This window comes from Culex quinquefasciatus, chromosome 2, assembly GCF_015732765.1.
Source record: "Culex quinquefasciatus strain JHB chromosome 2, VPISU_Cqui_1.0_pri_paternal, whole genome shotgun sequence".
NCBI classification, from domain to species: domain Eukaryota; kingdom Metazoa; phylum Arthropoda; class Insecta; order Diptera; family Culicidae; genus Culex; species Culex quinquefasciatus.
The window spans coordinates 22,333,899-22,350,604 of record NC_051862.1 but is presented as its reverse complement, the minus strand read 5'-3'; the positions used below and the strand labels follow the sequence as shown (position 1 = coordinate 22,350,604).

General features: G+C 37.1%; 1 protein-coding gene across 2 annotated transcripts; it reads left to right on the top strand.

The window, feature by feature from the left end:
* Positions 1–1,260: 1,260 nt before the first annotated feature.
* Positions 1,261–15,797, top strand: LOC6040356. 2 transcript variants are annotated; one of them, XM_038255181.1, is made up of 5 exons: positions 1,261–3,650; positions 7,883–8,063; positions 8,126–8,480; positions 8,541–8,688; positions 14,754–15,797. In XM_038255181.1, the coding sequence occupies exons 1-5, from the start codon at positions 1,612–1,614 to the stop codon at positions 15,379–15,381; spliced, it is 3,351 nt and encodes a 1,116-aa protein (XP_038111109.1). In that variant the 5' UTR covers positions 1,261–1,611; the 3' UTR covers positions 15,382–15,797. The 2 variants fall into 2 exon arrangements, with proteins under 2 accessions (XP_038111109.1, XP_038111110.1); XM_038255182.1 differs by having other exon boundaries at positions 1,262–3,650; positions 14,769–15,797.
* Positions 15,798–16,706: the final 909 nt, after the last annotated feature.

Here is a 16,706-nt window from a genome sequence, read left to right as displayed (position 1 = left end):
TAAAAATCCTTCGTGTACAAACACGCAATACATGCGCACGTAGATAACTCTATTTGCGAAATCGTAGAGAACCCACTCTGTTTGCAACGATAGAGTCCTTAATGTTTTTTTTTTAATTTAATTTGTAATTTGTTGTTTTATTGGGTACGATAACTTGTTAGTTAAACTATGTATCAAGTCAAGGAGGGAGGGAGTTACTTACCATAGGTTGGAACCGGTGGGAACTTCAAACACATAACACACTCGATTTCTTCATGTGTTTTAATGATGTTGCAAAACGTTACCTTTTTGGATACATTTTAACCTCACTTCTTTCTACAAAGAAAGACTTAAAAATTTTGTTTATCAACTCTTCGATTATTCGCGGAACCTGGCTACTTTCGTAGAAGCAAACTGTAAACACTCAAAATTTCAAGGGCAATGATTTCGGAAGAAGTCAAGCACGAGATTAACACAAACTTGCTCCATTTTTGACTCCGGTCGTTTGTGCGCGAATTCGCACGTGATTGTGATACACTTGATCAACATCGACCGGACAAAAAAAAACGCAACTTTTTGACGCGCACGCCGTTGATTTTTTCGCGCGCGTTTCTGAACTCAGTGCAGTCAGAACTTTGCAAAAGCAGATAAAAGCAAATCTGCATGAAGTTTGTATTACAGATATTTGGGATTTAAGAGGATGAAAAGTCTGTAAAACACAGAACTAGTGCTGGGGCTAACTTGGCGCCCATCCAGTGATGCCAGATACCTGAAATGTCTATATTTAACAGACTTTTTAGGAGGAAAAATGCCAACAATCTATATTAAAGATTTTTCTTGAATGTTTATTGTTAAAAAAAAATCAGCTGAGCAATCATTCAACATTAAAATTATTTTATGCTTAACAGTGCAAAAAAGTTCATAAAACTGAATGCAGTCTTTTTTATAAGCATTTCCCGCATAGTCAACAACCATACAGTCACCATTTGTCGAATGATTTTTCCTAAATGATCTTGATAATACACCAAATAGGGTGCAACCGTACATTTTCCATTCCCCAAATAATCCTACAATTCTAGAGTTTTTTTTGAAAAGGTCCTATAAACTATTGTCTTCCATATGTTTATAGGACCTATTCAAAAAAAACTCAAGAATTTATTAAATAGGTCGTTAGGTTATTGCAGACCTTCTATGACAAAGCGACAACACTGCATCGATCTGTCAAAGTTGCTATTTTCGTTTCTGCGAGAAAAACCACTGTCAAGCTGTCAGTCAGTTTTTGCCTGCTCAGTTCCCTCCTTCTTTCCCTGCGCGATTGCGTTTCATCCTGCAAATCGCTTTGTTTCCCCCCGTTCATATCGAAAATATCGTAATCATCATAAAACGCGTGTGTGTCACCATCAATCTATTTCTCTCGGTGGCGAAAAAAGATACTAATAATCGCAGTTTTTCGTTTGCGACGGGTTTTTTTTTTGGTTCCGCCGGAAGTGTCGGGGATCGGCCGATGTTTTGATTCGTCCGTAATGAGCAGCAGGTAGGGGACGGTTCCTCCTTCCCTTTTTTTTTGGCGAGCAAGAAAAGAAGTCGGGGGGTTTCGTAATTTCGTTTCGGTTCCGGCGACGACGGTTCAAAATGGAGAATTTCAACTTTCCTCCGGTGGCGTTCATCCGGCCGGATTGTCCCGACGAGGACCACAGCGATACGAGCATCGACGGCAGCGGAACGACCACCGGGAGCAGCAGCAGCGAAGTCAAGGCCGCGCCCTCCAGCAGCAGCAGCGAGTCCGTCTTCCAGGAGTTTACGATCGTCGACCAGAACCTGCCGAAGTTTGCGTCGATTCCGACGACGGAGTGGTTGCGGCTGCTGCAGGACAAGGCGGAAATCCGGCGAAAATTTAACCTGCGCGAGGCGGACCGGTTGCAGCATTTGTCCGTGCAGTTGGCGGAAAACGACGAACCGGACCGGGCCATGATGAACATCACGCAGGCCCTGTACCGGTGTCCGCCGAACCCGGTGCTCGAGAAGTCCATCCTGTGCCAGAAGGGCGAGCTGCTGCGGCGGAAGGAACGCTACCAGGACGCGATACGGCACCTGGAGCACTGCCTCCGGATTGAGGGCGAACGGTTCTCGTTCGGGACGTACCTGTGTCTGCTGCGGTGCTACAAGTCGATGGGGAATGTGCGGAAGGTGCGCACGACGCTGGCCCGGTGTGCGACGTTCTTCAACCGGTGGAAGGACGAGTTCCAGCGGTACGACTCCCAGCTCAAGAACCAACCGGACGCGCACATGGAGGAGATGAAGAAGGAGTTCGATATCCACGCGAACTGCATCCCGATGGAGATGGTGATCGACAAAAGCTTCCGCAACGAGCCGGCCGCCCAGGACGATTACGAGGAGGAGATCGACTTCGAGCCGTACCTGGGTTACACTCGGGACAGTAAGATCCTCGGTGCGTCCGCCGCTTGCCGGCTGGACGTGGAAGGTCAATCGCCCAAACTGGTCGCCGACGTGTTCATCCCGGAAGGTTCGATCGTGCTGGTCGAGCGTCCGCTGGTGAACCACGTGGAGTTCTCCAAAGTGCAATGCTACACCTGCCACGACGTTCAGCCGCACCTGATTCCGTGCTTCAACTGCCAGGGTGTGTTCTACTGTTCCTACCAGTGCCAAGGGAAGGACGCCAGTCTGCACCGATTCGAGTGCCGGGGCTATCAGCTGCTGTTCTTCCCGCTCGTTAACGGAAATCTTGAGCTGCGGATGTTGGTGCGTACGTTGGACACGCTGCGCTTGATCACCGTCGATAAGCCGGTGTTCGCGCTCAAAGCACACCGCACGGCCGAAGATCTGTACCGGGTCCTCCTAGATGGAGGCGTGGGCCGGGAGCGTTTCCCCGAACTGTACAACGCGCTGCTCATCAAGCTAGACTACGGAGGATTTCGGCCGGAGGACTTTGACGCGTTGATGATCAAAACGGAGAAGCTGCTCAGCTACGTCAAGCTGGACGGACGCATCAAGTCGGACTACTTCTCCCAGTGGAAACACCTGGACGAGGGCCAGCTGGACGTGTTTCTCGGCGGGCTGCTGCTGCACTTTTGTACCTTAACCATGACCAAAGTGAACCGACTGACGTACCAAATCCCCGCCACCGACGACTTCCTGGGGCGTGTCCAGGACTTTATCACACTCGGCGGCAACCACGAAGAGCAACCACTTCGCCAAACGCTCCTCGAGACGCTCGAACAGTACGGTCAAAACTATGCCAAAGGTCGCCGCGGAGTGATAGACACGGACCGGCTGCGGGAGGGCGTCCAGCGCCACCTCGAAATGCTACGAACCGACTACGAAGACACCCGCAACACAGATTCCCACGCAAACGACCTCAGCCACCAGGTTTGGACGCGGGACAACGTAAAGCGACTCTGGCAGAAGCAGCTGGAGTGCGCCGAGGCACGCAGCATGTCCAGCTACGACTCGGTCATCATGAACCATCACCAGCGTCAGCGGGCGGAAGACATGGTGTCGAGTGCGCTGCTCAACTTCTTCGACGGGTACTTTGACCACTTTGGCGAGATTCCGATGTGCAGCAAGACGCGCACCTTCCCGAACACGATGCGGGCGTTCTACCCGACGGCGATGAAGCTGAAGCACTCGTGCGGGCCGAATCTGTTCTTTGCGTGAGTAAAAATTTGAAAAGGGCTCTCACACTTCTGGGGTTAAAAATTCTAAACTTAGAAAATTCTAATATTCTTTCTAAAACTTAAAGTTTCAAGTTTAAAAAAATAAAATTAAAAAATTTGAAAATATAAAATTTTGAAATTTGCAAATTCCCAAACTCTTGAATTCAAATTAAAAATTTCTTAATTTCTGATTATCAAAAACTTTAGAATTCCTAAATTCAAAAATTTACGAATTCTAAAATTCGGAAAAACTATAGTGTCCAAAGATTCTGAAATTTTCAAAATCTGAAATTCACATAAATTCAAAACTTCTAAAATTCTAAATCTATTTTTTTTATTATGGCTATATCTAGATAGATTGCTAACATTCTTAATTTATAAAATTGTCGATTTCTAACATTCTAAAAATCTAAAATTCTCAAATTATAAAATTCAAAAATGCTTAAAATAAATAATTCCACCATTTTAAAATTAGAAAATTCACCAAAATTTAAAATTTTTAATTCATAAAATTTTAAATTTAAAAACTTCTAAAATCTTGTATTCAGAAATTCTAGAAATTCTTAATTCTTAATATCTGAAATTCTAGGATTCTAAAATTCTAGATTCTTTATTTCTTTCAATATTGAAATTCGAAATTCTAAAATTTCAATCTTTTGAATTTCTAAAATTCTTAATTTCTTAAATTCCTAATTTCTAATATTCTAAGATCGTCAAATTCTGAACCCTAGTTTTCCAAAATTTTAAAAATATGTAATTAAAAAAAGTGAAGCTAAAAAAATAAAATTTAACTTCTAAAATTGTATTTTTTTAAATCTAATATTCTTAAAATCTGAAACTCAAAAATAAAATTTTAAATTTCAAAAAAATTTCAAATATCAAAAATTAAAAAAAAAAATAAATTAAGATTTGAATTTAAAGATTCTGAAAATCTAAAACTCTATAATTCTAAAATTCTATAATTCTAAAAATATCTCCTTTAAATATTCGGAACTTATAAAGAACATCCCTGGGCCTTGTAAAGTCAAGGGGCATGATTTGATCCTAGTGCATTAGTTAAAATTTGGGTATACATTTTTTTTTTATAAGCACTATGGACACCACTTCATGCTACGAGAACTCGCTTTGTCGCAGCCCCAGGGCTTAAGCGTTGACCGATAAGCTGTCTTCGTGAACTAGGTAGTTCTCCGATAGTGAAAATATCACAATTGCACAAGACACCGCTGCTTCTGTGACTTTTTCACTATCACAATGTGGGATTTAGGTGGGATTTTAGGATAGTACAATTGATTTGTTGCTTAGCATTAGCATTTAAAATAAATCTGTATGCTTTCCAAATCTATTTGATGATAAATTTAGTTGCAATTGTTAAGTTAGAGTAATGCTGTCATTAAACTTTGATTGATGTAGAATACTAGGCATTCGTTTATGTCAAATTGTTCATAGAGTCTCGATCAATCAATAATGTAATGATATCGGACAAAATTTCGTTGATCTGTTGAACTAACGGTTTTCGGATTATGGTTGTATTGACCATTGTTGCGAATCGAGGAACTACGGATCTTTTGACGTAAATGGTCATGTCTTTTTCAAATCGCGATTTCTATCCTATTTGTATATCAGTTCATAATTTTGTATTGTTTTTGATAGAAGTAGTACTACAACAGTTAAAGGAACGTTTACTTTTGAACATTAAGTTTAGAGGATTTTAGATTAAAAGTAGTTAGCAAATGAATATTTGGACTTAATTGAATAATTGAATAAGTTGGACTTATGAATAACACACAACTGTACATTTCTTCTAGAGTCAGATCCATACAGCGTCAGTGTTTATTTGGTCGAAGTGTACTAATTCATTGGCAGATCTGATTCTAGTTGTAATGTACGACAAGACTACTGACGGACGTGACAGGACGAGGGCCCAGTTTAGAGGTTTCAACATCAACGATGTGCGGCTGGACCACCCTCCCAAAAAAAAAAAAAAAAAAAAAAAAAAATATTCGGAACTTATAAAGAACATAAATTCTAAAACTCTAGCCTTCTAAAATTTTAACATTCTAACATTTTTTTGAAATGAGTTTCAAAATAATTTAGATTCTGAAATTCTTGATTTCAAAACATTCTCAAAATCTATAATTCAGAAAATCTTGATTTCAAAAATTTAAAACATCTAAATTTTAGAAAATTTAAAATTCTCAACTTCTAAAATTTTCAAATTCTTAAATTGTAATCTTGTAAACTTCTAAAATTATATGTTTCTAAAATTTTAAGACTTTGACATTCTAAAAACCTGAAATTCTTAAATTTTATAATACAAAAATTCTGAAAATATTGAATTTAAAAAAATATAATATTTTAAAATTCTAAAATTTAAAAATATGGAAATTCGAAAATTCTATGATTCCAGACTTCCTAATTTCTACAATTTAAAATTTTTAAAATTCTATGTTTCTAAAATCTGAATTTTTTTAATTTTTCTGAAAAACTTAAATTCTTAAATTATTAAGTTCAAATATTCTTCAGTTGTAATGTTTTGAAATTCTTATATTATAAAGCTGAAAAATTTGCAACAATTTTTGCATTAAAAAATTTATAAATCACAAATTCTAAAATTTTAATTTCCAAAATTCTACGTTCAAGAAATTCTGAATAGGGAATTATTTTAAGAATTAAAATTTCTAGATTGACAAAAAATCTAAAAAGTTTAAATTGAAACATTTAGAAAATATTAAATCATAAAATTCCTATTTCTTAAGTTCTAGAATTCACTTCCGGAAATCTTATTTTCTCAAATTCTAATCTTCTAAAATTTTAAATTTCTAAAATCTTAGATTCAGACATTATAAAATTAATTTTCTAAAATACTAATTTAAAAAAAATCTGAAATCTGATTAAAAAAATATAGAATTCAAATTTTTTAAATAAAATAACGATTTTAAAATTAAAAAATTCAGATAATATTTAATCCTTATATTCTATACCTCTTAAGTTTAAAAGTTCAAAAATTTAATAATCTTACATTCCGAAATTCTATTGTTTAAGCTTCTAAAAATCCTTAATTCTATAATTCCAGTCTTCTAAAATTCTAAGCTCCTATATTTTAAACTTCTATCATTCAACATAAAAAACATTTAATTTAAAAATATCTTATTGAAAAAATTAAAATCAAGAAATTCTCGTCTCCTGAAATTCTAAATTTCTTATGTTAATTTTTTTTTAAATTCAAAAATTCTTAAGCCAAAATTATAGAATTCTCAAAGTCTAAGGATTAATAATTCAGAAAATCTAAAATTCTAAGCTTCTAAAATTTTAAATTTTTAAAATTCAAAAAATCTAAAATTCTTGATTTTTAAAAATCAAAAATTTGAAATTTAAAAATTAAAATTTTCTAAATTAATAAAAATCAAAAAACTAAAATTTTTAAATTTTAAATTCAAAAATTTAAAATAGTCTATTCCTCTAAAATAAAAAAAAGAAATTAAACAATGCCTAAATCACAAAGTTCAGAAATTCAAATAAATCTGAAATTCCGTTAAAAAAATAATTTTATTTTTTTCAATTTAGGAATTCTAAAATTCTTAAATCTTAAATCCAAAAATCTATAATTCTAAAATTATTAAATTCCAGGACTAAAAAAATTTCAGATTAAACATTTTCTTAAAATCTAGAATTCGGAAATTCTAATGTTCTAAACTTCTAAAAATCCTAATTATAAAACTCTTATCTTCTAAAATTTTAATCTTAGAATTTCCGATTTTTTGAAATTCAAGAAGTTTAAGGTTTTGGTTAAACTACTTAAATTTCAAAAAATCGGAAATTCTAAGAATCAAACAATTTAAAAAAATCTTAAAATCTGAGATTCAGAAAGTTAAATTCTAATCTTCTTACATTCTTAAAATCTAAAATTCAGAAATTCTTATCTTGTGAAATCCAAAACTTTTTTAACTAGATTTTTTTTTAAAAGTAATTTGATTATTCTGGTGATTTCTAATTTTTTTAAAATTGCTCAATTCTAAAAAAATATAATTCTAAGATTCTAATATCCTGGAGCACTTTTTCAGAAGGTCCTATCTGCCATCCACCACATCCACCATGGGTTTCCTATGACCTTTTAGCAAATTTGAGATAGAATTTTTAAACTAAAAAATTCTATCCCTTTTTTAATTCTAATCAGTTTTAAAATTCTTCAAATTTAAAAATCTATAATCTTTGTTGTTTCCAATCTTCAGCATGATCTCGAACGGCCTGTTCGTGGCGCGTGCCCGCTGCGACATCCACGAGGGCGACGAGCTCACGCTGAACCACGGCCCGCACTACAAGGAGGCCCCGCGGGAAGACCGGCGCGAGTACCTGCGCAAGATCTACATCAGCTGTGATTGCATCGAGTGCGGCCAGATCGAGGATCATTGGGTGAGTTGAAGAAGGGATTGTAGTGAAGCAATTGTTCTTAATTTTTGCTCAACATCCAACAGATCCGTCACAAGCGCGTCCGGTGCGAAAAGTGTCTGTTCAATCCGACGGCGCCGGGCATCTGTCCGGAGTGTTTGCAGAGCAAGGAACTGCCGTGGGAGATGGACGTGCTGATGCACCAGCTGCAGGACATTGAGCTGCAAATGTGCAAGAGCGCGCACATCCCGCAGCTGGTTCCGTTGGCGGCGATTGGCCGGACCGCGGGCGGGCTGCAAATGTCGACGGCGACCGGCAAGCGGAAGATGGAGATGCTCAAGTTCTTCGAGCGGCTGTGGCAGATGATGTTTGTGGATGCGCAGCACAACGTGCCACTGTTTAACAATCTGAAGGAACAGTTGGACTGCTTCGCGAATGAGGGTGAGTTGTGTTGGGTTGGTCGGAAGGAAGCAAGTTTGACGCTCTGATTAATAATTTTAGCGATCCGAGACGCCATCGACGACGTGTACGAGCTGCTGCTGCGCTGTAAAAAAATTATCGACACGCTCTTCCCCTATATGAGCGTCCAGGTGGCCAACGAGTACGAGCTGGTGGTCCGCCGAACCGTCAAGTACATGTTGCCGGCCAAGTAAGTAACAGTTTAAAAATTTCTCTTTTGCAGGGTTTCAAGGTTGCTATAACATTGCTATCCCACGAAAACAACACGGACGAAAACAAAAGTGTTCGGATCGGATTATTTTAGCCGTTAGGGTGGTCCAAAAAATTCCAATTTTCGTTGATTTTCGCAAAAGCCACATTTAAAAAAAAATCACAAAACCGCGTCATTTCAACCGATTTGATTAGTTGGCTGCCGTTCTACACATAATTGTCCCATGTCAGTTTTTGACGATTTTGACTTTATGCCATTTTAAAGTTTAGTTTGATGTGTACTTTAAGAAAAACACTTAAATTCTGGTACTTTGTTTGCAAACTCATTAAAAACAACACCAAGTCTGTTTGTCCCATCGTTAAACTTCTACGCATAATTATCCCACCAAGTATTTTCTTACACGGAATTATCAGTTTTACTAAGCATCATGTCTTGTTTACCAGTTGTATAGCAAGATAATCACAAATAAGTGTGATCAACTGCTAACTGGGGCGATTAGAAACACATAGGGCGAATAGGAACCCACGGGACAATTATGCGTAGAAACACAGAAATCGGTCGAAAAATTTCAATCGCGTTTTTCTCAGTTGCACTTTTTTGAACATGGGACAATTATGCGTAGAACGGCAGTTGGCCTTTCAAAGAAAAATAGTAATATTTATAAAAAAAAACCAATAAAAAACTAGCCCAACATTAGAAAAGGTCGTATGAAACATTAAAATGCCGATTTGACGGTGTCTGAACCAAAGGGCATATGTCTGAAAATCAGAGGCGTCGCGTCCACCTGTTCAACCTGTTCATAGGACAGGTGATCATTTTGATTTCTTTTTGAAGAAAGAATTAAAATATGTTCATCAAAATAATTGAACGAACATGCCAACTCTTCTTGGAATAATGAAATAGCCAAGCGCATTCGTATCATAGAGCGTCAATGAAAATCTAACGCGCACGCCGCCAACCTGTTCGGATTTCTCCATGCACGAGTTCCCATACAACGCTTCCAAAAATACACAGAAAGCCCCTCTATTTGTACACGCTGGACGGTATGAATGTGGTAGTTCAGTTTGTGCATGAAAGCTTTTGCACAGTCGACATAAAAGCGCGCGAGCCGAGACACGAGCAGGGAGAGAGCAAAATATGGAGCTTTCTCTCTCTCTTTGAACTTTGCTCTCTCCCTCACAACAATATTGCAAACATCATCTAATTTCTCTTTATTATGAATAAAAGATATTTTTTAAATATAATTGAGCTAAAAACTTGAAAATTACTTAAAAGATTATTTGAACAGGTAAACATTTTGGCCACGCGTCGCCTCTGCTGAAAATATTTTCGTCGGATTCCTCGGGAACTTGTGAAATTTCACGTAGCATACTCAAAAATGGGAGGAGTTTATTAACATGTTTGAAACAAAAACCTTGTTTTTCGACGCGCCGCGCGCAAAAACGAAAAATGACGAAATCGGCAAAAACAACTTTTTTCACTAAAACTGCGATAACTTAAAAATTCTGGCGATGACCTCCTACAAGTTTGGGTACCAAAAGCTGTGTCGTCACTGAAATTCTTTAACCTTTTCTGATCGAAATTTTTCAATATATTTCCATTTGAAGATTTAAAATTATTCCAGAAAAAATGACCCCCTGTTCCACAATCGAAAAACGGTTTATTGGGTTATTTTAAGCATCTGAGCATTTTGAGCAAAATTGGTTAAGATTAACCCATTGATACTAGAGACCCTAAATAGGGAGACTGGTCTAAGCTAGCTAAATCGATCTGGCAACGTATGTTTTGAGCTTGGCAACACTGATAAGTTTTGCTGGGCATAAAGGCAAATGCTCGTTTGGATACGTCAAACTCGTGTCTGTTTGGGTACGTCAAATTCACTTCGACCAGTCTCCCTATTAAGGATCTCTAATTGATACTCGAGCCCAAAGTTTGTGAAACAATGTTTTTCATACAAAAACGACATTTTTAAATCGCTAATAACTTTTCAGGATCGAGTTTTACAGCTTTGGCATGTTCGACAAAGTTGTAGAACATTAAATTTCCAATGGGAATCTCACTTTTGAGAATATTTGGATGGAAGCAGCGCGCCCTGCATACAAAAACGTAAGAAAATTGAGTTTATCATACATTTTTTCGATATTTCCCATACAAACTTCACCCTCGAGTATCAATGGAAATATTGACCGATTTTGCTCATATTTGACCCAGATCCAAAAATAGCTCAAGGAATAATATTCAGCTTGTGGAGCGAGGTTTTGAAAAAAAGTCTCATATTCCGGGCAGTGAAAAAATATAAAATTTTACCCAAAAATGACGAATTCTCGTCACAGTGTCCTTATGTAAACAATGACCGAGCTTGTGCTGTCACATCCCTGCGAAATATGTTGGCTGACATATCGGGCGGTCAGTCAAAAAAACCAGCTAAAATTCGCCTGACAAAAAACTGTTGCTAGAAAGAGATAGCAAATCTGATGCAAACAAACACCCAAATGCCATGTAAACATACTTTGAATGTGTTGGTAAATTTTTGACTAGAAAGCATTATACGAAAATAGTTATAAGCTACTCTTCAAAATTTTAATTTTTTGGTCATATATGACCCACCAGGCCTGAAAGGGTTAATTAAAAAAAACATAAACTTTGAAAAATATTGGCTATGGATTAACAATTACACAAAGTTTATAACAGAAAAAAATTCTAGTAAATATAAATTATTTAACTCTCTTCGACTTTTCTTTTCTCAAAACTTGATTATTGAATTTAGCATACCTTCGATATCGATAATATTTATCACTTTTGCTATAAAATGTTAAGAAATTATATAATTAAAAAAAAAACGTTCATAATATTGTATAATGATTAAAAACAATTTTTTTTGTGTATTTGCCAATCCTTTTTTTTTAATTCAAAAATATCATCAAACGTCTGACTATACTGGTAATGCTTTTTAAGATACTTTGGAGGGGTGGCTTCAGGGCCCCGGCGATGGCCTGATATGAGCTACCGAACAACATTGGCAATATGGCGTCGTTTGTTTACAAACATGAGATTGTTTGTGGACGGACCGAAAAAATTACTTTTTTGTAAAAAATTCTATAACAATTGTGAAATAGCATTAAGTCTTACAAAACAGACAAAGTTTCGTTAAATTCTAGACCAAAATTTGCTTTATTATTATTTTTCAATTTAAACCTCTTTTATTGCGATTCTGATCAAGATTGCACATCAAATCATCGTTGTTTTAGTGTATCTTTAGTTTTCACATCGATTCGCTGTAGATTCGTGTTTAAATTTTGAAATTTAGCATAAATTAGAATAAGTTGCAAAATTCCCAACTTCAGCCATGTGCATCAATTTCCACATCACCCATGCGGGAAACCGATAATGGGGTAATTCATGCGTTCCAAACTGTCAAAATTCCAAAACGTCATTGCCAATCTTCGGTTCGCTGCTTTTGTTCGTGTTTGAAGTTTCGGGCCGAGACTCTGGGTGGCTTACAAAATTTTAAATAAGATATTTTATATACATGTAACAAAATTGACCTCTTATTATGGGTTAAGTCCCATTTCAAAATCAAGAACGGAGAGCCAGCTCTTGGTACGTCCATTCAAGCTCATATTTGGGATTCGATTTAAATTTGTTAAACTATTTTTTTTACCAAATTTTCATGAGTATGTAACAAAATAGATAAAGCTTGATTTCCATTTCTAGGAAAAAAAATCAAAATAAATTCATGAAATGTTTCATGATACATTAATGAAGAGACTAATCATTAATGTCTCATGAAATGAGAGGTAAAACATGCATTCTTATTAAAGTGGCTTTTGTAATAAAAATTAAAACATAATATCGACAACTTGAAAAATCTTTATTGTCAAATCATCATCATATTATGTAGGGTAGAGTTACTGCCCATAATTGAAAATTTGGCTATTATGCCAAATCAAGTATTCCGAGAAAAACGCGTTTTAGTGTTTGTCACAAAATCTCCGTCAAGGCAATTTCCCATAAGAGTGGCATATTAGCCGTTTGGTTTTTCGCATCGGCAGCCAAGTCTAAACACTATTTCAGTGAAATTCAAGTTCCAGGAGATGCGTTGGAACATCCTCTACATCCTGGTGCTAATATCTCGTTTTTGCCAAAAGTGGATATTAGCCGTTTTTTCAATGGTGGGCAGAGTAGTCATCAATTAGACACGGGGAACAATGATAAAATGGCTCTCACAAGTCGTAGTTTAAACCAATTAGGCTCATATTTTGGGGAAAGGTGTGTCTACTGGATACACATCTGCCATTATAGTGGCTTTGGTTATGGACGCTCCCTTGCCAAGTTATTCATAAATGTCTGACTTCGGGGTGTAAAAGTGTATTATGCCTGAAAATTACATTTTCGCTCATAGGCTGCCATTAATACAAAAACTAATATTTCTGCAAATTTCTTTCGTCATTTCAAAAGGGCAAAGCTCTGAATTGCAAATGTAACATCCTGGAGCAGAACTGTTAAATTCTAATAAAAACACAATTGAATTGAATTGAATAAATAGATTTTACTAAATTTAAATACTTTTTAGTATAACTTTTGTTAATTAAAGTTTCAAGTTGGCAAAATTGCTTTAAAATGTTCAAGGCAAGTCACCTGCAATGGAACAATACAAAAATATGATGTTTTACTAGAAAAGTATTCATTTTTGTAGAGTGTCTCATTGTTCCCAAGCTGTCTCATTGTTTCTGCCAAGTGCGTCTACAATGAGACAGTTGAATAACTCTGGATGTAGACATCAGATCGATCTCATATTTTGGTCAATGTTAGCACACATTAAAACAAAGTAAATGCAACAAAAAGCTCACAAATCGTTGAAAGTTAAAAACCAAAAGTGTCTCATTGATGACTTGGATATTACTTTTTTTTTTGTAATGAATAATAACTGTAATCTTGATAAAAACTTTTTTTAATAAATAATTAAAATAAAATATAAAGTAAAGCTATTTTTTGCTAAGCAATTTAGCAAATTAAACATGAAAATTAAGTTTCTTTTTGCCGACTGATTGTTTAAATTTTTGTTCTAAATAAAAATATTTGTCGTTCAATTTTTAAGTATAGCCCAGACTCGATTATCCGAAGGTTTGTATGGGACTTTGGATTATCAAATCACGAATAAAAAAAATCTGTTTCGTGTTATTTTATTTTCTTATTTTAACATAAAAATCGAGTTCTGCGACCCTATTTAAAAAAACCCCCTATTTTAGTAAAATTTGAATAGTTGATTGCCTATTAAATTACAAAATGTATATATATTTTTTCAATAGTTGATCGGCGCCATTGTAGCCGCCATCTTAGATTTTAAAATTATAAATCATTTTAGAGTATTTTAGAGGTCATACAAAAATAAAACAAAAAAAAATATATTTTTTTCGTGATTCGATTATCCAAATTACCTTTGGATAATCAAGTCTGGACTGTATTTTAAAAAACTAATTTGTTTTTTTTTTAACTTTAATTGCAAATTTTTTTTTTTTGCGTGGCCATACCGCTATACTGAAAATTGTTATTTTTTCATGTACAGTTTAGATTTTTTCTAAAATAGCCAAATGGTTATAATTTTTTCAATAGTGTCCATGTCTGCAAATGTTTCTTTCGAAAAGTTTAGAAAATTGTCTATAAATTGAGGAGCGGTTACGAAGTTTGTTTAGTAACCGAATAGCCTAGGGTGGCTCCTCAGACCATTCATCTTTCCAAAAACCGTCAAGCAAGCGAGCGAAACTTACTTAATCGTGGAGAATTTCCCTTATCCTCTTAAAAAGTGCATCAACAATTTCCGTCTTCCAAATCCCAAGTATAGTTTTCTGGTGTGTGGTGGAGATGGGAGAAGCCAATAATGGACGGGTTTTATGGTGTTGAGAATCTGATTCAGGTGGTTTTACAAAATCAAGCGTCTAATGAAGCAACGTCCACTTATCAAACATGTACCTACTGTATAATAATTTACGGAAACAAGCTCGCAAGATATCACATTCCGCACGAAGCTATTGATGGGTTGACAGCATTCTCTCGTACAGGTTCCTCGGCGGCGACATGCGCCAGGTGCACCGCACGACCGACCTGGCCCGGTCCATGATCCGGCACGCGTTCACCATCCTGGACGGGCACTTCCTGTACAACGACGAAAGTTACTTCAAGCTGATGAAGGTCGAAAGCTCGCTGCGCACCGTCGAGAAGAACCTGCGCCAGACGGGTGCGCATGAGGAGCGGGACCTGTTCTTTACGCTGCTCGGCGACGTCAAGCGGCCAAAGGGACCGGCCAGCGGTGCGGGTCAGAAGAAACCCGCGGGAGGGAAGAAGCCAGCAGCGAGTGCGGCCACGAAACAACCGGAGAAGCCGCAAGTGCTGGACAGCTACGAGTCCAAGTCGGCGTTTTTGCGGAACTCGTTGCCGAACGGGGACCTGTCGGCGGCCACCACGAACGGTGACCACGACGGCACCGTCCTCTTCATCAACGAGGACGATCTGGTGCCGAAACTGGCGGAAGCTCAGCCGGAAGAACAGCGAGAAGAAGAATCGACGGAATCGAACAAGGGTGGCACCGCCAAGCCGGAAAAGAACGTCAAGCGGAAGGAGACGGGTGCCATTCCGAAGCCGAGCCGGACCACGAAGCATCACCGGAAGGTTTGAGGAATGGCCACGGCGGAGGAGGATGACACGAGGTTGCCGCCGTCGTCGTTGCTTCTGCCCTGCCGGTAAGATAGAACAACACTTCACCCTTCCTTCCCCCAAGATTATCGTTTACCAAATCGAGCGATTCGAAGCAGGTTGTTCCTTTCGGGACACGAACAACACACACGTGTGTTCACTTCACTTCATCTGTTGCGCCGTTGTTGTTGGTTGTTGGTTTCGCGGTTTTTATTTAGAGCAGAAAAAAAAGATTTTTGTTTTTCTTTTTAGTCGTTTTAAAAATGGAAATTACTACAAAGACAGAGAGAAGAATAAGCAAAACCACAGATTAGTCAAGTCGATATCGATACGTTGCTCACTATTAACATATATCTATATGGATAGGATGGCGGAACAGAAAACAAAAAAACACAAAATCGAAGAGTTATATAGCTGCACAGTTTGCAAACCACCAAAATATTGATTATTTGGGCAAAAAGTTTTTTTTCAAGAGAGGGCGAAAAACAATGTTGTCAATGATTGCTCCTTTGTCTTCTTTTAACGAATCGAAAAAAAATGTCAAAACTTGTTAGTACTTAAATCTCTGATCCCCTTTTTCAGTTCTTGTTTGCCATAATTGGAAGAAATCTTACCAACGAATTAAACAAAAGAAGAAAAAAAAAATCCTCTGAGAAATGGTAGCAATAAAGCGTTCTAAACATATTTATCAATGTATCTTTTAGTTTTCTTATTTTTTACCTAGATTAGCTGCAAGAAATAATCCCCCTTTTTTTGTTAAGGTCACCATATTTATTACCATAACCTCAATGAAACATACAAAAATAATCCCACATCTACACACTTTTTTGTCTTACTTTATTACTTTTATATATATTTTTTGTATCATTATGTTTCTCTATAATTTTGTAATTGTCCAAAATATAGCATGAGCATGAGCATGAGCATGAGAGACCACCCATGGTTGTCCTTCTCCGTTGCTGAACAGAACCGTAATATCCTATCAACACAACCGGTCATACGCTTCAACGATCAAATAATGTTTCCCTTATCAACAGCATGCATGAATGCGCTGACAAGATAAAACATCACGATCATCAAAACTAGAGCCGTTGCTAATAGGAAACAGTCATTGGCCACCAACGGCGCCCGCCATGTCAGTTTGTAGATCTCGAGGGAACGGGACGGGAATGTTAGTTAGCACAGGCTGCTACCAAGGGTGGGTTCTATACGATATCCACACCCCGCGTGTGCCGGAAAACTACTTCTACTTGGGATTTTGTTAGTGGGAAAGGGTAATGGCCAGGATTCATCATAGAGGATGATGA